Source organism: Coregonus clupeaformis, chromosome 21 (assembly GCF_020615455.1).
Source record: "Coregonus clupeaformis isolate EN_2021a chromosome 21, ASM2061545v1, whole genome shotgun sequence".
Taxonomy (NCBI): Eukaryota; Metazoa; Chordata; class Actinopteri; order Salmoniformes; family Salmonidae; genus Coregonus; species Coregonus clupeaformis.
Genome location: NC_059212.1, coordinates 52,093,556 through 52,121,493, shown reverse-complemented (window position 1 = coordinate 52,121,493; position 27,938 = coordinate 52,093,556). Strand labels below are relative to the sequence as shown.

The 27,938-nt window shown below is 43.9% G+C and overlaps 1 protein-coding gene across 1 annotated transcript; it reads right to left on the bottom strand.

The window, feature by feature from the left end:
- Nucleotides 1-230: 230 nt before the first annotated feature.
- On the bottom strand, nucleotides 231-27,938 carry npc1 (Niemann-Pick disease, type C1). The gene is made up of 25 exons (XM_041842744.2): nucleotides 27,767-27,938; nucleotides 20,697-20,825; nucleotides 20,422-20,528; nucleotides 20,042-20,205; nucleotides 18,273-18,440; nucleotides 16,958-17,207; nucleotides 16,777-16,859; nucleotides 16,264-16,634; nucleotides 15,761-15,987; nucleotides 15,383-15,483; nucleotides 14,787-14,889; nucleotides 14,445-14,634; nucleotides 13,836-14,018; nucleotides 13,565-13,679; nucleotides 10,851-10,978; nucleotides 7,661-7,795; nucleotides 7,444-7,533; nucleotides 7,151-7,341; nucleotides 6,745-6,860; nucleotides 6,409-6,538; nucleotides 5,965-6,150; nucleotides 3,861-4,092; nucleotides 3,543-3,656; nucleotides 2,641-2,803; nucleotides 231-713 (listed from the first exon to the last, which is right to left on the bottom strand). The coding sequence occupies exons 1-25, from the start codon at nucleotides 27,842-27,844 to the stop codon at nucleotides 634-636; spliced, it is 3,834 nt and encodes a 1,277-aa protein (XP_041698678.1). The 5' UTR covers nucleotides 27,845-27,938; the 3' UTR covers nucleotides 231-633.

The window sequence follows — 27,938 nt, the reverse complement described above, 5'->3', positions numbered from 1 at the left end:
TGAAGTGTCTCCTACTTTCACACTGCTGACTTCCTGTGTTGAGAGGAAACAGTATACATCATCATATTGCTGCTCATGTTGATTTAGGGGGCTATTCTAGGTTACTGAAATGAGTAGTGTTCACTAGGCACCAAACGGGGAAAAAAGGACAAAAACAGGGAGGGACTACCTGGGCCCATATTCACAAAGCGTCTTCAGAGTAGGAATAGTGATCTAGGACCAGCCCCCCCCGCCCTGTCAACGTAATCATATTCATTGTGATCTAAAAGGCTAAATTGATCCTAAAATCAGTACTTCTACTCAGATGCTTTGTGAATACGGGCCCTGGACTTAAATGCAATTTTTTCATTTTCCGTTGCAAAACGTTTGCCACTGTGTGCACTAATGCATACTACCCAGAATTACCCTTGATAATTAAATAAGCGAAAGGAAGCACTGGACAAGGCCTCTGACAGACACCCCACACTGTTATTCCTGAGTTGCATCCCTGCGTTGCGCTGCGTAGTGAGTTGTTGATGAGTGTGTCAATAATCATAGAAACAGCTGCTCCTGTCGCGCTGTGTCACCCCATACCCACACAGTCTCTCCCAAACCTGACAGGCTGGTTAGTTGGTTCATACCATTGTACTGTCTCTAGTTGAGGAGGCGTTCCCTTTCTGTGCCGGCGTAGCGCTTGTTGGCTGAAAACACTTTGGCCTTGTTGACCGAAGGACCTGAGGTGAGAGACAGACAGATGGTGTCATTTTTTCAAAGGCATAATCGTTTAGGACTTTTTGGAGGCAAACCCCCCCCTCTTCCATGGAGTGTGAACATTGACATACAGACAAACTGGTACTTACTATGAGGCACTACGCAACATATTCAGATGTTAGGCAAATATGAACTTCACACCACACTTCCTTTTGTGGATAGAGGGTGCTAGTGAGCTTACAGAGAGGTGCTATAGCGTGCTGTTAGGAAGGGGAATTATACAGTGGGGAGAACAAGTATTTGATACACTGACGATTTTGCAGGTTTTCCTACTTACAAAGCATGTAGAGGTCTGTAATTTGTATCATAGGTACACTTCAACTGTGAGAGATGGAATCTAAAACAAAAATCCAGAAAATCACATTGTATGATTTTTAAGTAATTAATTTGCTTTTTATTGCATGACATAAGTATTTGATACATCAGAAAAGCAGAACTTAATATTTGGTACAGAAACCTTTGTTTGCAATTACAGAGATCATACGTTTCCTGTAGGTCTTGACCAGGTTTGCACACACTGCAGCAGGGATTTTGGCCCACTCCTCCATACAGACCTTCTCCAGATCCTTCAGGTTTCGGGGCTGACGCTGGGCAATACAGACTTTCAGCTCCCTCCAAAGAGTTTCTATTGGGTTCAGGTCTGGAGAATGGCTAGGCCACTCCAGGACCTTGAGATGCTTCGTACGGAGCCACTCAGTTGCCCTAGCTCTGTATTTCGGGTCGTTGTCATGCTTGAAGACCCAGCCACGACCCATCTTCAATGCTCTTACTGAAGGAAGGAGGTTGTTGGCCAAGATCTCGCGATACATGGCCCCATCCATCCTCCCCTCAATACGGTGCAGTTGTCCTGTCCCCTTTGCAGAAAAGCATCCCCAAAGAATGATGTTTCCACCTCCATGCTTCACTGTTGGGATGGTGTTCTTGGGGTTGTACTCATCCTTCTTCTTCCTCCAAACACGGCGAGTGGAGTTTAGACCAAAAAGCTCAATTTTTGTCTCATCAGACCACATGACCTTCTCCCATTCCTCCTCTGGATCATCCAGATGGTCATTGGCAAACTTCAGACGGGCCTGGACATGCGCTGGCTTGAGCAGGGTGACCTTGCGTGCGCTGCAGGATTTTAATCCATGACGGCGTAGTGTGTTACTAATGGTTTTCTTTGAGACTGTGGTCCCAGCTCTCTTCAGGTCATTGACCAGGTCCTGCCATGTAGTTCTGGGCTGAACCCTCACCTTCCTCATGATCATTGATGCCCCACGAGGTGAGATCTTGCATGGAGCCCCAGACTGAGGGTGATTGACCGTCATCTTGAACTTCTTCCATTTTCAAATAATTGCGCCAACAGTTGTTGCCTTCTCACCAAGCTGCTTGCCTATTGTCCTGTAGCCCATCCCAGCCTTGTGCAGGTCTACAATTTTATCCCTGATGTCCTTACACAGCTCTCTGGTCTTGGCCATTGTGGAGAGGTTGGACTCTGTTTGATTGAGTGTGTGGACAGGTGTCTTTTATACAGGTAACGAGTTCAAACAGGTGCAGTTAATACAGGTAATGAGTGGAGAACAGGAGGGCTTCTTAAAGAAAAACTAACAGGTCTGTGAGAGCCGGAATTCTTACTGGTTGGTAGGTGATCAAATACTTATGTCATGCAATAAAATGCAAATGAATTACTTAAAAATCATACAATGTGATTTTCTGGATTTTTGTTTTAGATTCCGTCTCTCACAGTTGAAGTGTACCTATGATAAAAATTACAGACCTCTACATGCTTTGTAAGTAGGAAAACCTGCAAAATCGGCAGTGTATCAAATACTTGTTCTCCCCACTGTATATGTGATGTGAAAGGCCACACATTTACACACACACACACACACACACACACACTATGTGCACCTGCGTAGCTGAGCAGCACAGGGAGGAAGATGAGTCCGTGCGTGGCCCCCAGCAGCACCATGGCCAGGTACATGCGGAAGTAGAAGATCTGGAAGATCTGGGACTTGGACAGAGCCAGGATCAGGATCCCTCCAAACTTAGTCAGAGTGATGCCACTGAACACCTGGGAGAAGAGGAGCCTGGTTTAGTTACCTTCTGCTGGTCAGCATTCCCTCCAGTCAATAATGAGTCAAATAACCCGTTTCTAAAAACCTGAGTAAAACAAGGAAGTCATTTCTGGGGCGGCAGGTAGCTTAGTGGTTAAGAGCGTTGTGCCAGTAACCGAAAGGTCGCAGGTTCTAATCCCCGAGCCGACTTGGTGAAAGATCTGTCGATGTGCCCTTGAGCAAGGCACTTAACCCTAATTGCTCCTGTAAGTCGCTCTGGATAAGAGCGTCTGCTAAATGACTAAAATGTAAATGTTAGTTTCTACTTTCCTAGATATTTGATTCAAGCCAAGAATTCAATTTCACTCCACAGTTCTTTTTGCGATACTATTTTTACATGTCAGATATACTGATAACAGACAATCATTGGGCAAGGGATGAACCAAATGCTTTTTCCTTAAAAATATTCAGACAGCGTGCTGTTTTTCTGGACAGAAAACAGTGTGCCAGTCTGTGGTGAACTATAAGAGTAGAGCTGGAGTGTATTCATTAGTCAGATTCCGTTGAAAAACATTGTCTGTTGCAACCTAAACAGTTTACTGTTTACTCTAGCAACCAAACGGAAGCAAACAGAACAAAACATGGAGGGACCTACCGGAATTTGTCCTATAGAAACAATAGTTTTAGTTACAAAACGTTTTGCAGACTAAACGTTTTGCAATGGAATCCGACTAATGAATACACCCCTGTACTTACTGAGCTGCCCATGTGGGCCAGAGCCTCCTCAGCCCTCTCCACCCTGGTACTCTTCACACTGATGGAGAAGGCCCTCACTATGTGACTGCAGAACTCCACAGAGATACCACAGCTCTGCAACACACACAAACTATTAATAGACTGGGAATACTGGGCTGTATCCACAACAAGGAGTTTTCTGCATCCTCTTGGTGTCAAAATATGGCAACTAAAAATGACTACCAAAACAACCCAGATATGCCAAGTTATAGGAAGACATGGTTCTGTCTTTATCTGAGATTTTAAAATCAGCTGCTATCAGCCTGTTCCTTCTCTCACCATGACGAGGTTGACGAGGGACACAGCGTTGAGGCTGATGTCCCATAGCCACATGACCCCGAACATGTTGACCAGGATCATGGCGATGGTGAAGCTGACCAGCACTCCTGACCACAGCTCAAAGCCCAGCAGCACCGTGGTAACCACAAAGATGGCCGCCAGCGACACGCCCAGCTGGAAGACCGTGTCGTAGGCGATGGTCAGGTACTGCTCGTAGAACACGTAGAACACACTGAAGACGGAAAAGAACGGTTAGAATTGAAGACTAAACTAATTCAACCTCTGCAACATGACCATATTATAGGATTTAGAAAGCTACATGTTGTGAAGTGTGCATTTAAAAAGGTATAACATGCATTGCCCTAGTGGTGGCCACTGAAGATACTAAACAATTATTTGACCAAGAAGCAAAACAAAAAACAAACAGGGCAGCACTTTTGATTGGTCAGAATACATACAGATGGCATATTTCAGTGCTGGCATTTACCTTACATGCTGTGTTTAAATGTACTATACAACCCCTCTCTAACTCTTAAAACAGGAAGTGTTGTACATGTGAACAGGACCTAGATGTCAAGGTCAAACAATGCCAGAGAAAAACAATATGTTACAAAGGCAGCTATAACAACATGTTATGAGTGTGTGGTTATCTAGGACCGACTAACTTCTCTACCTTTTATGGTTATTTTAAGGAACAAAGACCCTGGACTTTGAGTCCTAAGAGACTACACAATTTAACAGAGCCGGTTCATTTAGCCAGATAATCAGGAACTCAGAAACAGTGTTTTAAGGGAGTATCTATCCCACTAGTGAAGATAATCTCTCCTCATGGTAGAACATTTTAGCAGGTTAGCGTTTGATCACTAGCTAGCACAGCCACAAAGTCATCAAATCTGCTTGCGGTACAGTTTTGGAAGCACAAGGACCTTATTATTCATATCAGTGAGAAATAATAAAAAATACAAGTTAAATTGATACACACCTTTGTAGGGTTAGGGTTCTTACACGGCCATATCTTCATGTTACAGCACAAAACAGAGGCGACCACCTGGGCTAACTAGCTATTTAGCGTACTCCGAACACCTGTGTGTAAACGTAACTGGGGAGGAAGTGTAGCTTGGAGGCACCCATAGCTGTATGGATCTGTGCTAAACTGCTACAGTAAGTTTATTTCTTGCTGATGAAAGATAAGGGCCATATGTTTCGAAAGCCGTATCGCAAGCGATGATTATTGACATTTCTAAACATAACACAGGGACGGGATTGTAGTTCACATGAGCCAGTCGTGGGTGAAGCTGAGGGCTGAAAACTGTAGGGAGAAGGAAGAACGCCGCCTATAGTTTGAGAGCTATGCTAACCCTAATGACTAACCCTAACCTTAAATTTGCAGCTGGTTTATCTAACGGGAAATTGCTCAGTTCTGCCTCCAGGACAAGCCTCATGTCAACAAACGTCAATAAAATGTAAACCTGCAACATTTTACCAGTGACTTTTATAGCAGCAGCTAAGCCAGTCACACTAACTCTTTTTTTTTAAATATAAATGTTTTGTTGTAATTTACCCCCTTTTCCCCCCCAATTTCGATCTTGTCTCGTCGCTGTAACTCCCCAACGGGCTCGGGAGGCAAAGGTCGAGTCATGCGTCCTCCGATACATTACCCGCCAAACCAGCTTCTTAACACCCGCCTGCTTAACCCAGAAGACAGCCGCATCAATGTGTCGGAGGAAACACCGTTCAACTGACGACCGAAGTCAGCCTGCAGGAGCACGGCCCGCCACAAGGAGCCGCTAGAGCGCGATGAGCCAAGTAAAGCCCCCCCTGGCCAAACCCTCCCCTAACCCAGACGACGCTGGGCCAATTGTGCGGCACCCTATGGGAATCCCGATCACGGCCGGTTGTGACACAGCCCGGGAACGAACCCGGGTCTGTAGTGACGCCTCTAGCACTGCGATGCAGTTCCTTAGACCACTACGCCACTTGGGAGGCCCCGCCTCAAACTTTCTTAAGTGAGGGTGATATGGAAACAACAACACTGGAGCAGATAACTCCTATCTGAGTGAGATAACAAGAACCCTTAACTAAAATAGGAGTTAGCCTAGTTTACCTGTAGGGGAAAACTTTGTGTCCCATGGCAGTTGTGATGTTGTCAGCCAGGACACGGGCCATCTTCATGGCGTCTATAAAGTCAGGTGAGTCCTTGAGGATGGAGTGGTAGGTCATGAAGTAGGTGGCCCCCACAGACGTGTCGTTCCCCTTTAGAACCACCGCTGAACTGTAGGCTGCGTGACCACTACAGGACCACAAAGACCAAGTTAGAGGCAGAGAGGGTCATTCAGTTCAAACTAATTTCAATTCCCTTAAACTGAATGAACAAAGAGTTTAAGAGTTCAACAGAGACAATTCTATCAGAGCTGTGGTGAAAAGCAAAAGTGAAAACTAAAGATTCAGATGAGTAGTTTACCGTAAACTCAAACCCGACATCCAATATTTGTCAATACACAATCCATTATGAACTATGCTTGGATTGCCATAGAGAAACAACAATTACCCTTTCCCACACTTGACGTTGGGGTTGTCTGACAGGAACATGGGTAGGAACTTCATGAAGTCCTGTTCCGTAGGCCTCAGCTTCCCGCTCGGGGTCATGGGGCGGCAATGCAAACACGATGCGTCGACCACTGATGAGCGGAGACAAATAGGTACTTTAATACAATATTTTTATAAATTGCAGAAGAGGAGTTGTAATATCTACAGTGTGTTTGTGTTACCTGAGGCATTGCAGAAGGCCCCAGAGGAGTTGTAATATCTACAGTGTGTTTGTGTTACCTGAGGCATTGCAGAAGGCCCCAGAGGAGTTGTAATATCTACAGTGTGTTTGTGTTACCTGAGGCATTGCAGAAGGCCCCAGAGGAGTTGTAATATCTACAACAGGTGGACTGAGGCTTGACCCAGTCAAAGTAATCATCCAGCCACGATGACGGGTTGAATCCTATAGTGGTGCTGGGGGACAATAACATGGAGATTATTTGATCCTTTTCGATTGGAAGATATTCAAGAAAGTCTTAGAATTCCTTTAAACAAGAAGGTATTTGTCAATGAGTTCATTGCTATAACAACTGCAGCTAAACCCAGAGTTCTAGTCACCCCGTTTGAGCTAGACTGACTTCACAGCATAATACTCAACATGCAGTTCAAAGGTAAAAAGAGGGGAGGTTGCTGTTGCTTCACTCACTAGTTGCAGTTAAGGGAGGCGGTGTGTGAGTGCGTGTGTGAGTCTGTGTGTCACTCACTAGTTGCTAATGAGAGATGCTGTGTAGACCTGTTGGATCAGAGAGTTATTGTTGCAGCCCACCCCTCCACACACAGAGTTCTGGCCCTCCAGACTCAGGTAGTCATGGCCGTCCTCCACCACGAAGTAGACCGGAGGACCCGTGTGGAGGTACGCACTCAGGTTCTTAAAGTAGTCCAGCACATACGAGTCCTATAGGATGGGAGATTCAATAGAGAGATGTCCAACATGATCCAAATGTCATTAGCCCACTGAGTGAGACTGGTGGGGTTATACGTACTAAAACATACTTACATCAGGCATGGAGAGCTTCTGGTCCAGTCCAATCTCTACCTTATTGGTGACAGCGATACTGAAGGACAGCATCCCCACAAACACAGACACCTGTCCAAGAAGAGGAGATATTAAAGATACACTATGGACGTTTAGTGGCTAACTGTTTACATCAATTGTTGGCTTGAATGCCGGCTCTATTGTTCATATACATTCAAATCTGAGTATCAGCACTCACCACTATGGGTCTGACCCACTCCTTGAGGATGAAGGGGGCGTAGATATTCTTGAAGAAGCGGAAGAGGAAGCCATCAGTCTTCTTCTCCTGGCCCTCTGGCAGCTTCACACAGCACACAATGTCCAGACGATTCCCCTGGGAACGCAACATGTTCATTCTTGAAACACAAGAGAATGATGTCCAGTCATTGCGCTAACACTAATTAACAACGGCTCCAGAAATTACCTTCAACGTCCTTCAAACTGCACACAGAGACATACAAATTGTATCCATGAGTTACTCAATGAGTTCAAAGCATGTGAATGCATCCAACTGGTATTTACAACTTCACAACTGGTCAATTCCAACCTCCAGCAGCAGAAGGCCCCAAGGACCAATCAGTAAAACAGGTGAGAATTTACTTCCATATTAGACAACTCCAGTGTCTCTCTCTATTAAAAGTGACATCAGTGCACTGCTCATTTGAAGTAGGCCGTGATGTTCATGCTTAGACGGGCACGACATGGTAATAATGGACCAGGGACTTAGTGACATAGAAAGCTGACAGATACTCTAGCAAGCCAATCCTACCCTAGCCCTGTGAGTAATCACCAGTCTTCACCACTAATCACAGTCATCACCAGTCCTCACAGTCATCACCAGTCCTCACAGTCATCACCAGTCCTCTCAGAGGAGCAGCAAATAGTGTGTAGACATTTCTGTTCTTTTAATTCCCAGCCAGACTCACCTCTTAACAAACAGAGGAACAACACTAGCAGCCCAACCAACCCTACACCTTCCCCTTCTGAGTCACCCCCAGCCCCGAACCCTCCTCACCAGGACCTCAGTGTCCGGTCTGGAGCGTGAGGTCACGAGCTCTGCTGGTCGGTTACTGCGTAGCAACCTAGCTGTGCCAAAAGCCCTGGGCTGCCCTAGAAAGCCTATGTAAATTACGATCGCCAGAACGGCCAAACAAAACTTGGAGACGGACGTTTATTATGATCATGTTCACACAGGACCATGTGCTGACACAGACCAATCACGGGCCGGCAGGCTATGAGAACGCTCCCGCCCTCATGCATGCGCATCTAAGGGTGTGTTTTGTGCTATGTGGTGTGGTGTGCTATGCTATGTGGTGTGGTATGCTATGTGGTGTGGAGTGGTATGCTATGTGGTGTGGAGTATGGTGTGGTATGCTATGTGGTGTGGAGTGTGGTATGCTATGTGGTGTGGTGTGATATGTGGTGTGGTGTGGTGTGCTATGTGGTGTGGTATGCTATGTGTTTTGGTGTGCTATGTGTTTTGGTGTGCTATGTGGTGTGGTGTGCTATGTGGTGTGGTATGCTATGTGGTGTGGAGTGTGGTGTGGTATGCTATGTGGTGTGGAGTGTGGTATGCTATGTGGTGTGCTATGTGGTGTGGTGTGCTATGTGGTGTGGTGTGGTGTGCTATGTGGTGTGGTGTGCTATGTGGTTTGGTGTGCTATGTGGTGTGGTGTGCTATGTGGTGTGGTATGCTATGTGGTATGCTAAGTGGTGTGCTATGTGGTGTGGTATGCTATGTGGTGTGGTGTGCTATGTGGTGTGGTGTGCTATGTGGTGTGGTATGCTATGTGGTGTGGTGTGCTATGTGGTGTGGTATGTGGTGTGGTATGTGCTATGTGGTGTGGTGTGCTATGTGGTGTGGTGTGCTATGTGGTGTGGTGTGGTGTGGTGTGGTGTGCTATGCTATGTGGTGTGGTGTGCTATGTGGTGTGGTGTGCTTTTATCCTCTGTCTAGTTCAATTCCTTTGTTAGTCCGTCATCACGTTTAGTGTTCTCTGTGGTTAGTCTGTCCTTATGTTTAGTGTACTTTTATATACTTACTATAATGTGGGATTTTATATATTTTTATCCTGCTGGTTTTCTTGTGTATGTAAAGTGACTTTGGGTTTTGTGAAAAGCTCTTACAATGAAATGTATTATTATCCAGATGAGAGCAGAGTCAACAAGCCTGTCAAGTGATGGAGGGGCTGACCAACGTCTATGGGGATGACAGAGTGGAGAACAGAGGATGACCGAGGATGACAGAGTGGAGAACAGAGGATGACAGGATGAGAGGGTTTAAGTGCCTTTGAACGGGGTATGGTAGGACTCCAGACCAAAGGACACATGTCCACCGGTCTAATGTTCATTGCTCGTGTTTCTTGGCCCAAGCAGGTCTCTTCTTCTTCTTCTTATTGGTGTCCTTTAGTAGTGGTTTCTTTGCAGTAATTCGACCATGAAGGCCTGATTCACACAGTCCCCTCTGAACAGTTGATGTTGAGATGTGTCTGTTACTTGAACTCTGTGAAGCATTTATTTGGGCTGCAATTTCTGAGGCTGGTAACTCTAATGAACTTATCCTCTGCAGCAGAGGTAACTCTGGGTCTTGCATTCCTGTGGTGGTCCTCATGAGAGCCAGTTTCATCATAGTGCTTGATGGTTTTTGCGACTGCACTTGAAGAAACTTTCAAAGTTCTTGAAATGTTCCATATTGACTGGCCTTCATGTCTTAAAGTAATAATGGACTGCCGTTTCTCTTTGCTTATTTTAGCTGTTCTTGCCATAATATGGACTTGGTCTTTTACCAAATAGGGCTATCCTCTGTATACCTTGTCACAACACAAGTGATTGGCTCAAATGCATTAAGAAGGAAATAAATTCCACAAATTAACATTTAAGAAGGCACACCTGTTAATTGAAATACATTCTAGGTGACTACCTCATGAATCTGGTTGAGAGAATGCCAAGAGTGTGCAAAGCTGTCATCAAGGCAAAGGGTGGCTATTTGAAGAATATAAAATATAAAATTTGTTTAACACTTTTTTGGTTACTACATGATTCCATATGTGTTATTTCATAGTTTTGATGTCTTCACTATTATTCTACAATGTTAAACATTTTAAAAATAAAGAAAAACCCTTGAATGAGTAGGTGTGTCCAAACTTTTGACTGGTAGTGTACAATAAAACCAGGTTGACTCTCTCAGGCAGAATGAAAACAACTACGTTAACCATGATCCTTTGCTAGTTACGGACACTTTTTTTGTGTCAGTTAGCCCTATTCAGCAATATGGCGCGCTTCAAATTCAAATACTTCCGGCTTCATGCGCCATCAGGATTTTTCATAGAAATACATGGATGACCTCAGCGCGATCACCATCTACTAGTTTTAATGTCTATGCTCCTCACCTCCTGCCTCTTGGCGTCCAGGCCCAGCAGGCTGACGAAGCAGCTGATCTGTAGCAGGAAGTCAATGAACACAGCTAACCCAGCAAACAGGGAGAAGGTCCGCACCGCTGGCATAGTGGACAGGGCCCCTGGAGAGGAAAATAGTAGGTAACTCATTGACAGAGCTCCGGACTAAAGATTGTGGTTACAAAACATTTGCAGTCAATACTGAAATCCATAGAAATGACCTAGCTGACATCTTCAATTATCTACACCTAGTGTGTTGAGACATACTACTTGGATACATTATACAATATGTTTTGATTGTTGTATAATGTATGATAATTATAATTTGGTGGTTGCTTATATTTGTCCCATTTCACACATGTACAAGTGTGTTTTAATACGCATGTGTGAATTGGAAATGTTTTTTTTATATATATTTTTTATATCCCAACTCCCCCTGAGAAACCCTCAGAGTGGGGTCACAGCCAGGGTCTGCCATTATCAAATAGCGACCATGGAGCAATTAGGGTTAAATGCCTTGCTCAAGGGCACATCAACAGATTTTGCACAGTCAGCTCGGGGATTCGAACTAGTAACATTTCGGTTACTGGCCCAACGCTCTAACGCTAGGCTACCTGCCTTCCTTAGTATGCCAAGTAGTGTGTTAAGGTAGGGCTGTGGCGGTCACATAATTTCATCAGCCGTGATTGTCAAGCAAATAACTGCCGGTCTCACGGTAATTGACCGTTACTTAACATAAACACATTTAGCATCTCCTGGCTTCCACACATATCATACAAGCCACTGATGCAGACCTTTGGAACATCTACATTTAAAAAAGTATAATAAATCCATGTAATATAGCCTACACCTTCACAATAAATCCATTATTCATTTTAGACAGGTCTAACGAAACATGATATGAAGAAAATGTAGTCCATTTCAGAAGAACAGAATAGCATACTCTGAGTTGTCCTTATGTTAGGTCCTGATCTGGCTATGTCATATTGCTGTAGGCTACAATAGTTCATTTAGCAGACAAGATTTGCTTAGAATTTCGTGGCATTATTTTATAGTATTTTATAGTAAGAATACAATTGAACAAAGCTGAATAAAATAGAATGGATATTTTCTCCAAACAACATGCAGCTATTCTGTGTTAAGCGGTTAACAAAGAAACAGGTACTCCTATATGCTTAATTTAGAGTTATTTATGTAACTTTAGTTGCGATACAAACGTTGGGTTATATGTTTTGATTTTTAATACATTCTAAGGCTGCATGATGCGACTAATGATGATTTGAAAAAAGTTGCATGAAAGGCATGAGCTTTCATTTATTTTTTTGTGCAGGCTGTACACACTTCATCAGTCTCTCATTCACAATTTGACAAGCACTTGATAATGCCTCGAATTTGTCGACAGAATCCTCTTTGTGTGGCCGTAATGTCCCCTTAAAAAAAATCCATGCCTTTTACAGCCAGTGGCCGTTGTGCCCTTGGGCTGAATGTAATCATTATAATTCCCTTTTCCCTGCGTGCTGAGTGCTCCGAAGCACCTCTCACTCACATGGCTCTCCGTCAGGTGATCGGGTCTTTCTCACAGGCTACAAGTGAAGACAGACACATCCGGGACGCAACTGCGCGCGTCCTTATCCAATTCCGAGGCGCATATTGAAGATATTGGAAGAACTGTCCACATTTACTTTGTCAGCCAACAAGATGAGTAGGCCTAACGAACAGCAAAAGCACTAGCCTATGTCAATCTACTATTACTCCTGGGTACTCCTGAGTGGTGCAGTGGTCTAAGGCACTGCTTTGCAGTGCTAACTGTGCTACTAGAGATCCTGGTTCGAATCCAGGCTCTGTCGCAGCCGGCCGCGACCGGGAGACTCATGGGCGGCGCACAATTGGCCCAGCGTCGTCCAGGGTAGGGGAGGGAATGGCCGGCAGGGATGTAGCTCAGTTGATAGAGCATGGCGTTTGCAACGCCAGGGTTGTGGGTTTGATTCCCATGGGGGGCCAGTATAAAAAATATATATATATATATGTATTCGCTAACTGTAAGTCGCTCTGGATAAGAGCGTCTGCTAAATGACGTAAATGTAAAATGTAAATGTACTATCCCCAATAATACAAAAATTGACCTATTCTGTGCGAGAAATAAATATTCCAAACATAGTCTGGGACAGTTGTGGGATGCAATAGATCCCAAATAAATACAACCACTAGCATCCAAACAACTTTTTTACACAATGAGGCTGATGCAACAGATCAGAACATTTAGCTTAAAATGTTGATAAACTATTAGGCTATTTCTTCACATTATAAGCGCAGCAATGCGCACACGGCAGTAGGCTTAAAGCGCAAATGATTGTAGAAAGCTGATGGGATCCTCTTTTTAATAGAGGCCATCACTCTGTTTTCTCATGCAATTGCATAGCCTATAGACATTTTGCGCAACATGAGCTCATGGGCTCTCATTAAGTGTTTGATTCGATTTTTTAGAACATTGATGTCAGAGTGATTAGAGGGACAATAGAGTGCTGAGTACCAGGCAGTTAGCAAGTTTGGTAGGATACTAATGACCATCAGCAGCATCAGAGCTTGGAGAAGCCTAATTACCGTGACTAAACGGTCACATGGAACTTGACTGCCTTCATGACTCGTGACCGCCGGTGTGGCGGTAATATGGTCACCGTAATAGCCCTAGTTACAGGTCATTTTCGTACCCAGGAAGAAAGCCACTGTCTCAGAGAAGGAGGAGAGGAACATGCTGGGAGCCACGTCTCCAAGGATACGGCCTATCTGCTGGTGCAGCTCCTCTTGAGGCATCCGCTCATCCCTCTGTTCAACACAACACACACAGGTGGTCAATACAGTGTGTGTATGTGTAAATGTGTGTGTGTGTGTGTGCGTGTGTAACAAACAGAGTTAACACTGGTGTTCACAGCTATGTCCAACAAATCATGGTTAGTGTAGTCAGACAACCATAATGCCTACCTGGTATGTCTGTACGATGATGAAGATGTTGTCGACGCCCACGGCCAGCACCAGGAAGGGGATGACCTCGATGACGATGAGTGTCAGAGGGACGCCAGCGTAGCTGAAGATGCCCAGAGAACAGGCCACTGAGCTCAGCACGATCACGATGCCTGCTATGCCCAGGGAGATCTTAGAGTCCACCTGGGAAGGGACAAAGACAATGACTTGCTCGCATTTGACATTTTAGTCATTTAGCAGACACACTTATCCAGAGCGACTTACAGAAGTGAGTGGATACATTTGCTCATACATTCACTCATATCCTTTTTCTGACGTTTGAGTTCCTGAATGTATTATTCATTCATTATCAATGCTTTCTAAATTAGTTTTACCAACTCACATCGCAAATGAAATGATCTTCGCAAATTAAACAGATATCATGTTACTAAATGAAATGGTGACAAGGTGAACAGCCGGACAATACACTATTGTAAAGTCTGAGTTAGTCGTGTCACCAGTAGGCATCTGAAGCGGTGGATACGCCCCAGAGCCAGGGAGATGTAGACAAACATGATCTTACTAAATTAAAATCAACTATTATAATGTCTGAAGTTAGTTCCTACTAACCAGTACTCTCCTGAAGCTGTGGATGTGTCCTAACGCCAGAGAGATGTAGACGAACATGATAGCATAGCTGACCACGACGGTGCTGAGGTCACTTTCGCTCTCGCGGTTGATCTCGTCCTCGATGCTCCGCTCAGAGTTAAAGGAGATGGTCAGGTTTGGGTTGCTATAGTTCTTCAGGAAGCTGATGAATCTGGAAACAGAGACATGGAGGGTGGTGTTATTGCAATGGCAACTCATGGCACAAAACCAAACCATATTTGACTTGTGAAATATGAAATTCCTTTACTCTATACACTAGAATCTGAAGGTTGATAGCTGACAAAGTATGAGATTATTGCTCACTCTTTCTCCCAGGCCAGAGCTTTCCCCAGCTTGACAGTGTCGTTATGGTAGTTGTTGACAGGGAACGTGATCACTAGAGCTGTGGCGTTGTTGTAGTTGGTGGCTGCAGTGGGGAAGAAAGATGCAAAGATGACATGGTCAGGGAATTTGTGTTGACAGTAGACACATTTCAATAGACAACTACATTAAACCGTATAAAAACTACAATAAACTATAGTAAATCAATAGCGAAGATACTGAAGGATCGCATATTCCAAGGGATAGATTCAAAGCTGCAAACAGTCAGAGACAGCTAATTACATCCAATTATACACAGGTCAATTATCAAATACCTATTTTTTTGGTATTTTTTTTGGTCTCTGCCTAATAAAAACTATAAAATAAAACTATAAAAACATTTGTGTTTAAACTGACTATATAAAAGGAGTTATGCAATAAAGTTAAGCATTTTTAGCACTGACAAGTTTTCCCAATTCAAACATACAAATAATACACTTAAACATACCCACAGAAAAAGCAGCAAAAAATAAATAAATTGTCCACTGACTAGTACATTATATTTATTTGTGTGATGATGTAAACGCATCCCCACTTACCATCATAGCCTCCCAGGACCAGCCAGGGGAAGACGGGGCCTCCGTAGGTGCCCAGGCAGGGATCATGGAGCACACTGGTGTCGTTGAGGGATGCTGGGGCACTACACAGGAGAGACAGAGAGAATGCTTTAAGAACTGAGGTAATATACACAAATCGATGACTACTATTCACCATTTACAGCTATGAGTATTTACTTGCTGAAGGGAAATGAGGAGAAAGAAAGATATTTTTTAAATGTGCAATATCAGAACCAATCTCTCAATGTGAATGATAGAGTTGAGAGTTGGAGAGGAACTCCAACTAGTATAACCTCATGAGTTCAGCTGCATTCCCCAGGTGCAGATGTCACTAGAGAATGTGTTCTGAGGGCCACCCACCTGACGCAGTAGAGGAAGTGTGTGTGGTAGTCTGCGAAGACGTAGAAGTCATCTCCTATGCTACGGTCCAGCTGTTCGTGGCTGTTCTGGAAGTAGTTGAGAACACTGAGGATGGTACAGTTGTCGTTGTAGGGGGCTAGCGGGGCCAAGCAGATATCCTTTAGGGTCACCTTCTGGTCCCCGTATGAGGCCACTATGTTCTCTATGTCCGTCTGGAGATCCAACACCTGAAAGATGAGAGATTGTTTTTCCCTCTAATTCTTCCACAAACTAAAGCTATAAAATGTCACATCAGAACTAAGGCAAGGACCAAAGATTTTTTCCTGAAGAGAAGAGTCTCCACAATTGGTCTACAAGAGCGAATATATTCTTGGCTCTCAGATAGTTTGAAGCAAATGTCCAGAACCCATAATCCCATTCAAAATGCTACAACAATTCCATCTGAAAGTATCAATCACACATCAATCAATCACCACCCAGCCTAGTTCCTCTACCTAACCCACCTGGTGGAGGACGTCCTTGTTCAGGGGGGCTCCAAAGGGCACGTCATCCCCCGAGGGGTACGGGGAGTAGATGGATTTTGACTGCAATGTGGTGGTGATGATGAGCTGCTCTGCCCTGAAGAAGGGTCCAAAGTGGCTGTCAAAGTAGTCTTTCTCCTGCCTGGCCTGGCTGCTGGGCGAGGACCACAGCTCCACGGGGTCTGTGGTGATCTTCATGCAGACCAGGCCCCCTGAGCATGCGGCCACTACGACCAGGCTGCCCAGGATGACCATGAGGGGCTGCCGTACACAAAACGAGCCCCAGCGGGTAAAGAGGTAACGCAGGGCGTTCTCGAAGCGCTCGCCCACTGTCTCGCCACACGATGCATCCACTGAGACAGAGAGAGGGAAGGCAGAAGGTTACAGGTCAGATTGCAGCAAGAGCAGGTTTGTAGGTGTCTCAATATTGAATATTGTGCTTGATTATTTTACAAGATGAGACAGAGTCACAACTCATGTCAAATAAAATAGTACCTTGTTCAATGTTTTCATTGTTCCGAGAGTGAGGGTTATTGCTGTCCAATATTGGGCCATACTCAGACTCTATCGTCCTTTTTCTAAATAAGAAAAATACACAAGCATTACATACTGCTCCAAAACGGCACTGATTAAAAGTGTGACTGAAATCTCAGCATCAGTGCCCCTCAGTCAGCACCTGTAGCACCAGGCGCCGATCACGGTTCCGATGAAGACAAGGAGGAAGGCCATGTAGGAGATCCACATGATGACGACCATAGCGTCTATGCCCAGGATGGTCCATGGTGGTGGCAGGGGAGGGGGGACAGGCTGGGGGCCACAGGCCTGGCTACAGTCCTGGCAGGAGCAGGGACCAGAACCGTCCTCCAGACCCTCTGTACAGCCGTATGTCTTGTTGTCCATGGGGGTCATACCGGACACTGGCACGTCTGGAGAGGTGGGGGTGGTACGAGGATGTTATTTGTTGTGATCATTAAAAAGGAACGAAGAAAGAATTAGACAGCAGTACTCAATATTGTGTTAATGTACGTATTACATACACTGAACAAAAATATAAACGCAACGCAATGTTTAGTGATGGTCCCATGTTTCATGAGATTAAATAAAACATCCCTGAAAGTTTCCATACGCACAAAAAGCTTATTTCTCTAAAATGTTGTGCACAAATTTGTTTACATCCCTGTTAGTGAGCATTCCTCCTTTGCCAAGATAATCCATCCACCTGACAGGTGTGGCATATCAAGAAGCTGATTAAACAGCATGATCATTACACAGGCGCAACTTGTGCTGGGGACAATAAAATGCCACTCTAAAATGTGCAGTTTTGACACAGAACACCACAGATGTCTCAAGTTTTGAGGGAGCGTGCAATTGGCATGCTGACTGCAGGAATGTCCAGCAGAGCTGTTGCCAGATAATTTAATGTTCATTTCTCTACTATAAACCGCCTCCAACGTCATTTTAGAGAATTTGGCAGTACGTCCAACCGGCCTCACAACCACAGACCACGTGTATGGTGTCGTGTGGGCGAGCGGTGTGCTGATGTCAACTTTGTGAACATAGTGCCCCATGGTGGCGGTGGGGTTTTGGTATGGGGAGGCATAAGCTACGGACAACAAACACAACTGCATTTTATCAATGGCAATTTGAATGCACAAAAATACCGTAGAGTTCCTGAGGCCCATTGTGAAGCCCATTGTTTTTTAAGGTATCTGTGACCAACAGATGTATATCTGTATTCCCAGTCATGTGAAATCAATAGATCAGGGCCTAATGAATTTATTTCAATTGACTGATTTCCTCATATGAACTGTAACTCAGTAAAATCAATGAAATTGTTGAATGTTGCATTTCTATTTTTGTTCAGTGTAATTTCACTGAAACCTGCAACATTTTAAAACAGTGAAATTACAGATCTGATGTACCCTTGTCGGGACATCCAAACCTTGTATGTACAAAGTGCAAATATTCTGTGTTTGTCCACATAATTTCACCTGAGAATATAGGGATGATGGGGAAGGGACTCTGTCCATTGTTGATGTTGAACATGTACTCGATCCAGTTGGTGCCGTTGCAGTCACTGGCGTCTTTCCCACAGAGCAGTGACAAGGCCTTCACGTTACTGGAGGGAGCCTGGACATCCTGACAAGCATTGTACATGGCTGCCAAGAAAGAGGACCAGAATTACATTATACACCTTGGCACTGACCGACATCTGTAGCATTATGTCAACAATAGTTATGCTAGCCAAGGGAAGGGATTGTGTTTTTCCACTCTTCACGCTGTGACCGTCAACTGCATTTTGCCAAATACAGCACAACACAGGGGTGTTAATCTGACCCTTAGTAACCCAAAGAATAGCATAATACAAGGAAATTAAGGAGTTTGTAGAAATCTACTTATCAAGATGTTCACTGGCACTGCTACTCAGTCAGCATACACTACATGACCAAAAGTATGTGGACACCTGCTTGTCGAACATCTCATTCCAAAATCATGGGCATTAATATGGAGTTGGTCCCCCCGTCACTGCTATAACAACCTCCACTCTTCTGGGAAGGCTTTCCACTAGATGTTGGAACATTGCTGCGGGGACTTGCTTCCATTCAGCCACAAGAGCATTAGTGAGGTCGGGCACTGATGTTGGGCGATTAGGCCTGGCTCGCAGTCGGCGTTCCAATTCATCCCAAAGGTGTTCGATGGGGATGAGGTCAGGGCTCTGTGCAGGCCAGTCAAGTTCTTCCACACCAATCTTGACAAACATTTCTGTATGGACCTTGCTTTGTGCACAGGGGCATTGTCATGCTGAAACAGGAAAGGGCATTCTCCAAACTGTTGCCACAAAGTTGGAAGCACAGAATCGTCTAGAATGTAATTGTATGCTGTAGCGTTATGATTTCCCTTCACTGGAACTAAGGGGCCTAGCCCGAACCATGAAAAACAGCCCCAGACCATTCTTCCTCCAAATTTATTTTTACAGATGGCACTATGCAACTATGTCCCCGCCAAACCCAGATTCGTCTGTCGGACTGCCAGATGGTGAAGCGTGATTCATCACTCCAGAGAACTCCTTTCCACTGCTCCAGAGTCCAATGGTGGTGAGCTTTACACCTCTCCAGCCGACACTTGGCATTGCACATGGTGATCTTAGGCTTGTGTGCGGCTGCTCGGCCATGGAAACCCAGTTCATGAAGCTCCCGACGACCAGTTATTGTGCCGACGTTGCTTCCAGAGGCAGTTTGGAACTCGGTAGTGAGTGTTGCAACCGAGGAAAGACGATTTTTACGCGCTACGCGCTTCAGCACTCGGCGGTCCCATTATGTGAGCTTGTGTGGCCTACCACTTCGCGGCTGAGCAGCTGTTGCCCCTAGACGTTTCCACTTAACAATAACAGCACATACAGTTGACCGGGGCAGCTCTAGCAGGGCAGAAATTTGCCGAACTGACTTGTTGGAAAGGTGGCATGCTATGACGGTGCCACGTTGAAAGTCACTGAGCTCTTCAGTAAGGCCATTCTACTGCCAGTGTTTGTCTATGGAGATTGCATGGCTGTGTGCTCGATGTTATACACCTGTCAGCAACGGGTGTGGCTGAAATATCCTAATCCATTATTTTAAAGGGGTGTCCATATACTTTTGTATATTTAGTGTAAGTCTCAAACTGTGATCTAGAGACTGTGCCCACTAGCTGGATAACGACCATATGAGTTGGCTCTGACAGCACAAACAGATCTGGGGCCAGGAAATGTGCCCCCTCCCCTCACCATTGGCAAATGTCTGTCCAATGTAGTACTGGACTTCCACCACATTGGTCTCGTTGGCAGCTGTGTCATTAGTGAACTTGGTTCCATTCATAAAGTGACTCTGGTGGGGGCTGCAGGTTAGCTCACAGAACAGGTTCATCAGGTTGAAGAAACAGGCTGGGCATCTGGAGATGGAAAACACAGAGTCAGGATAAATGCACTTATTATCATCATCATCATCATCATTTATAGAGACCTTTAGAAGGATACAGGTGACAATGATAACATGCCAACAAAGCTACCTTACTGCCAAGGCATCTTGCTAAACTAAATTATAGCTATTACGGGGGTCTGTCCAAGTATGACACAAGTCCTTTTTGCAAAACCACCATGGTACATACCGAGAGAGGAACTGTAGGGGCAACTGAAGGCTCCCTTTCAGAGTCTGGAGCTGCTGGACATCACAGCACAGACTCCGGTTCCCATAGTCATAGCCTGGACACAGCTCCTACACACACACAACAAGAATGGTATAATTTCCATTACCTAACCTGGTTTTGCTAAAGTAAAACATGTGAGAGAGAACACATTTGAACGTAAGTCATGTGTCATTTCAGAAGTTCACAGAAGACATCTTGAGAACCAGTTCAAAGAAAATGTCTATGGTCAACCTTACCGTGAGCAGGTCATGGCCCTCTGCTGGAAGTGGGATGGGCGGTCCTGTATAGTTGCAGTTGTACTTCTTCCCCTGGACCTTCTCGGACTCCCCACACTCACCGTACCACACACAGTGCTGGGCTTGAACCTGAGAGGAGATAGGTAGGCTACTTATCGGAACTTCCAATTGGTGTTCTGTAGGCTACATACAGTGGCTTGCGAAAGTATTCACCCCCCTTGGCATTTTTCCTATTGGAATTAAAATAGATTTTTGGGGGGTTTGTCTCATTTGATTTACACAACATGCCTACCACTTTGAAGATGCAAAATATTTTTTCTTGTGAAACAAACAAGAAAGTCAATACTTTGTAGAGCCACCTTTTGCAGCAATTACAGCTGCAAGTCTCTTGGGGTATGTCTCTATAAGCTTGGCACATCTAGCCACTGGGATTTTTGCCCATTCTTCAAGGCAAAACTGCTCCAGCTCCTTCAAGTTGGATGGGTTCCGCTGGTGTACAGCAATATTTAAGTCATACCACAGATTCTCAATTGGATTGAGGTCTGGGCTTTGACTAGGCCATTCCAAGACATTTAAATGTTGCCCCTTAAACCACTCGAGTGTTGCTTTAGTAGTATGCTTAGGGTCATTGTGCTGCTGGAAGGTGAACCTCTGTCCCAGTCTCAAATCTCTGGAAGACTGAAACAGGTTTCCCTCAAGAATTTCCCTGTATTTAGCGCCATCCATCATTCCTTCAATTCTCACCAGCTTCCCAGTCACTGCCGATGATAAACATCCCCACAGCATGATGCTGCCACCACGCTTCACTGTGGGGATGGTGTTCTCGTGGTGTAGAGGTGTTGGGTTTGCGCTAGACATTTTCCTTGATGGCCAAAAAGCTTAACTTTAGTCTCATCTGACCAGAGTACCTTCTTCCATATGTTTGGGGAGTCTCCCGCATGCCATGGACCTGAATGCCAAAACATTCAGCAGATAAAGGTGCTCAAAGTTGACCCATTTTGCATACCCCACCCTACAATGAGACATGTCTTCATCACTGGAAAAGATAAATGGTTGAGTTTGATATAATTGAAAAGCTTACAAAACACGGTTGTCAAATTATTGTATAATTTATTGAAAAAAATGTTTAATAAAAATGTCCTTTCTTACCTTTAGCGTCAATCATCTAAAAACTTGTACAGTGCATTCGGAATGTATTCAGACCCCTTGACTTTTTCCGCATTTTGTTACGTTACAGACTTATTCTAAAATTGATTAAAATAGTTTTTTCCCCAACTCAATCTACACACAATACACCATAATGACAAAGCAAAAACAGTTGATTTTTGCAAATGTATTAATAATAAAAAAACAGAAATATCACATTTACATAAGTATTCAGACCCTTTCCTCAGTACTTTGTTGAAGCACCTTTGGCAGCGATTCCAACCTTGTGTCTTCTTGGGTATGACGCTACAAGCTTGGCACACTTGTATTTGGGGAGTTTCTCCCATTCTTCTCTGCAGATCCTCTCAAGCCCTGTCAGGTTGGATGGGGAGCGTCGCTGCACAGCTATTTTCAGGTCTTTCCAGAGATGTTCGATCAGGTTCAAGTCCGGGCTCTGGCTGGGCCACTCAAGGACATTCAGAGACTTGTCCCAAAGCCACTCCTGCTTTGTCTTGGCTGTGTGCTTAGGGCCGTTGTCCTGTTGGAAGGTGAACCTTCGCCCCAGTCTGAGGTCCTGAGTGCTCTGGAACAGGTTTTCATCAAGGATCTCTCTGCTGCCACCACCATGCTTCACCATAGGGATGTGTCAGGTTTCCTCCAGGCGTGATGCTTGGCATTCAGGCCAAAGAGTTCAATCTTGGTTTCATCAGACAAGAGAATATTGTTTCTCATGGTCAGAGTCCTTTAGGTGCCTTTTGGCAAACTCAAGCGGGGTGTCATGTGCTATTTACTGAAGAGTGGCTTCCGTCTGGCCATAAAGTCTTGATTGGTGGAGTGCTGCAGAGACATTTACATTTTACATTTTAGTCATTTAGCAGACACTCTTATCCAGAGCGACTTACAGTTAGTGAGTGCATACATTTCCATACTGGCCCACCGTGGGAAACGAACCCGCAATCCTGGCGTTGCAAGCGCCATGCTCTACCAACTGAGCTACAGAGACGGTTGTCCCTCTGGAAGGTTCTCCCATCTCCACATTTCTAAAAACCTGTTTTTGCTTTTTCATTATGGGGTATTGTGTGTAGATTGACAGGGACATTTTTTTATTTAATCAATTTTAGAATAAGGCTGTAACGTAACAAAATGTGGAAAAAGGAAAGGGGTCTGAATACTTTCCGAAAGCACTGTATACTTAAAAAAATTCATATTAGCATTCGTTGTAGCTTAGACCCTGTTTCACATCATCTGTTGTGCCTGCCATCAGTTGAGACACAGCTTGCTCTGGAATACAGGGTGGGTGTCATTTAAATCATAGAAATATAATTCATAGATTCAAAGATGGTCGTCAGTCCACCATCAAATTACAATTTAAACGGTCATGTCTATTCTCTATAATTTCAATAGGTTTTCCTATGGAGGATTGACAGTATAATTTAAAACAGATATTCCCATTCAAGTCAACATTCTCTGATGTCTGGACCTACAACCATCTTTGTGGTACCATTTGAAAGTTGAAATTAAAATTATATTCCCATTTTAGTACATTCATCAGCCAAAACGTGACACCCACCCTGTATTCAAGAGCATGTTGTCTCTCAACCAATGACGGGCACAACACACACCTCAGATGACAGAAAATAGGGTCTAAGCTACAACATATACACATTTTTTGATAATTGACATTTAAAGGTTAAATAATGAAATATTGTGTCTTTTAAAAAATGTATCTAGAAATTATTTAATAGTTTGACAACTCTGTTTGTAAGCTTTAAATTATATCAATTTCAACCATTTATCTTTTCCAGTGATGAAGACATGGATGTGTCATGGTATGGTGGGGTATGCAAAAGGAGTCACCATGGAGCACCTTTATCTCTTGAAGGTTTTGGTCACATTCTGAGCACTTCTACTATGGACAAATATGTGTGGAAGGTTTCATTTCATTCAAATCAAAAGGGTTGCTGTCAAAAAGTGATAGAATTCAAATGATTTACCCAAACCCAAATGATATCATTGCTAAATTAAAGCAGAAGCGAGTTGACATCTTGTGCACCTTGGGGTTATCGTCACTATTTTCTCTGTACCACATCTGAGTGTAATATTAACCTACTATGCACCTCGAACGGCCCTGTGTTTCAGATCCTAAAATAAAACCTTCACTTCTGCAAATCAGAGGTCTTCCGCTTTCCAATTTTAATCTACTCTTGACGGTTGACTTCCTAGCACGAATGTATCTTGGTTGTACTGACTGATCATGCATAGTACACACTGCGCCCTGTTCTTTTGCATATGTCACTCGACAAACTTGGTTGGTTCCTTTATTGTCACTGTCCGGTGTTTCATGTGAATCACAGTAACATGCACTCTACGACCAGACTGAACTCACTAATTACATGTTGCTAATGGCATATTACTTCCAACGTGTCTCTCATCAGTTATTACCGAGTGGCGCAGCGGTCTAAGGCACTGCATCTCAGTGCTTGAGGCGTCACTACAGACCCCCTGGTTCGATTCCAGGCTGTATCACAACCGGCCGTGATTGGGAGTCCAATAGGGCAGCGCACAATTGGCCCAGCGTCGTCCGGGTTTGGCCGGTGTAGGCAGTCATTGTAATTAAGGATTTGTTCTTAACTGTCTTGCCTAGTTAAATAAATAAAGGTTAAATAAATAAAGGTTAAATAAATAAATTACACTGGCATTTAAAGAGGGGTGTGTTTGAAGACTTTAATGCACTTATTTTCTGCCTTTTCTGTGACCAGACCTTGTCTGTGCTCCTCCTAGTCTAAAGCCTTGTTCACATTGCTGAGCCTACACCACTGCGTACACACCCCCGTTGCTACTATGACAACTTGCGTAGCCATAGATAGACACAACGAGGCATGTCTTAATGTGACCACGCCTCCGAGTAGGGTACAGCAGTACGAACCCACAACCCATGCTCTACCAACTGAGCTACATCCCTGCCGGCCATTCCCTCCCCTACCCTGGACAATGCTGGGCCAATTGTGCGCCGCCCCATGGGTCTCCCGGTCGCGGCCGGCTACGATAGAGCCTGGATTAGAACCAGGATCTCTAGTGGCACAGCTAGCACTGCGATGCAGTGCCTTAGACCACTGCGCCACTCCTAACCGTCTGTATTCTTTTTTAAAATATTATTCAATAGAAAAATGTGCATATGCTTGGTTGGTCATTTTTAACATTCTTCCATGTCGTCTTAAATCAACAAACTACATACCTAAAAACACTTTTATTCTAAAACGTAAAAATGTTAGCATGATCAGAGACTGTCGCATGGAACCTACATCACGATTATCAGCCAAAGAGCCGAAAAGCTGTGGTGTATTCATTACGGAAACCGTTTACCATTGAAGAACAAAACGGAAGCAAACAGAGCAAAACTAGAGTTTCTATTGTACAAATTCAGGTAGGTCCTTCCCCGTTTCGTTCCATTTCCTTCAGTTTAAGAAACACTTTGCAACAGAATACGTCCCTGTTGCGTACCATTTTTGTTTGAACAATAGTAGGAGAAAAGACCACCAAATTAAGTTTCATCAACTGCTCAAGGACCAGGTTAGACGAACCTCATCGGTTCAGGCTATTACGCCGTGGTGATGGAAAGCTGTGGCCTACAGTTACTCAATAAATTTAGCTACAGTGCATTCGGAAAGTATTCAGACCCCTTTACTTTTTCCACATTTTGTTACGTTACAGCTTTATTCTAAAATGTGTTAAATTGTTTTTTCCCCACTCATCAATCTACACACAATACCCCATAATGACAAAGCAAAAAACAGGTTTAGAAATGTTTGCAAATTTATAATAAAAAACGGAAATATTACATTTACATACAGTAAGTATTCAGACCCTGTACTCAGTACTTTGTTGAAGCACCTTTGGCAGCGATTACAGCCTCGAGTCTTCTTGGCTATGACGCTACAAGCTTGGCACACCTGTATTTGGGGAGCTTCTCTGCAGATATGCCAAATAAGTTAAAAAACTACTTGAGGGCAAATAAATCAGATTTGACCATTCACACAAGTCGCATGGCCTCGAACCATATTTGTATCCGATTTCAAACCACCTACAAAAGTGATTTGAAATGTGGCTTGAAATATCTGATTCCATGTGCTTTTTGGCTGGCTGTCCAGACTGCAGGAAAAATAACAGATTCGAATCTGATATGATTTAGATTTGTATTTGAGTAACTTCAAACTGACAATGTGAACAAGGCTTAAGCCTCTGTTCAGAGTCTGACACATTGTGTTTCTATGTGGGGCGAAGTTCAAAAGTTACCCGCCATCCACCACCAAACCAGCTGCCTAGGAGGAGGATGGCACACGGAACAGGCTAAGTAATGTCAAATGAAATTGTATTGGTCGCGTACACATATTTGCAGATGTTATCGCAGGTGCAGCGAAATGCTTGTGTTTCTAGCTCCAACAGTGCAGTAATACCTAGCGATACAAAACAATACACAAATCCCCCAAATATAAATAAATGTCTGGTTAAAGCAGGGAAATCCCGAAGAGCAACTCCAGTTACTTCCTTGACGATACAGGTCTCCCATTACAGTCGTTTTCAGTATCCAACATTTGTGTATTGCTACCCCATATAGCACTGTAGCCAAACATTCTGTATGTTAAAGTTAATTGCCCTTTTGCTGCATGTTGTTGTGAAGTGTATGGGAAATGATTTGACTATAGGAATGAGGTGGACTGATCAACTTATCTTATGGATGCAAATGACTGCGCGAGTACAAAGATAGCGCTTGTCAATTTAGACAATGGGCTATTGAATTCCATTCCACGAGAGAAAATCTGATCAAAACATGACAGTTGTGTTTGTTGGATTCATGTATTTTTAGCAAAAGTTGTTTTATATTGAAGCAGGAGATGGAGGACGCGCATCAGTGGCTTTGAAGATGTCTCACTCTCACTTGAATCAGAGTACAGATTTTTGCATGTAAGCCCATGTCACGCAAATATTTGATTTGAGATAAACAGAGGTGGTTATTTGCTTTACCTTGCTGAGTAGCTAACGTTAGCTGCATTTGACGAATGAGTTTCGAGCTACATGACAATCCCGTGACAAGTGACGCAAAATATTTCGTAATGTCTGGGCGGTTTGCTTACAAGCTAGCTCAAAGAGCCATAATTAGCTTAGCCAGGAATCTCCTAAACAAGGGTTCCCCAACTGGTGTTTTTACAATCTTATGTCCAACAATAAAAAAGAACAATTTGGTTTTGTTCTTTTTTTAATTGTTGGACATAAGACTGTAAAAACAACAGCAAATCAGCTCCAAGTGACTTTACATTTTGGAAATCAGTTCCAAAGTATTGCCAAACAATAGATATATGTGATCGTATACAAATATAAGCAAGGTTTTAAATTACTATGTTTTAGTCAAATATATATTGCAGTCTACAAATTATTTGTAATCATGTTCCGGTCCCCTGACCATCCGCTCAATAAGAGATCGTCCAACGGCTGAATCTAGTTGATGATCCCTGTCCTAACACGGAGCACGATCACATGATGTCCAAAACTAGCTGCTTGTACAATTTGTAGCTGGGAACTGAATCTAGTTTATTGATGCTACCTAACACTAACTAGCTAGTTACGTTAGCAAGATAATTTACGCTGAACAAACACACCACCTTGTAAACATGAACAGGACTTGCTTTGGGTAAGCGAACTTGCTAGCTTTTTGACACTGATTTAGCTCGCTTGACACACTTTAGTTAGTTATTAGGGGTGTGCCGTAGTAGCGTTAGCGTTACCGGTGAATGAATCAACAAAGCAAGCTAGCAAACGCTTACTGCAAGCAACCGGCAGCTTGCTAACCATACGCAACAAGAAGAGATTAGCTAGCTAGCTAGCTCAAGAAGTCTATAGAAAGCTATTTAATACGTAGGTGGACTTACCCATTTATAATGCCCCTCTGTCAAAATTATGAAGAGGAAAAATAAACATAAATTGCTTCTTTCTGATAAGAGCCCCATCCCTCTTACTGTCACAAATACTTCACTGGCATTCCAACTAATGACTATCGTTATAGTTAGCAATATGAACCCCCAAAAAAATCGGCGTTTCCTG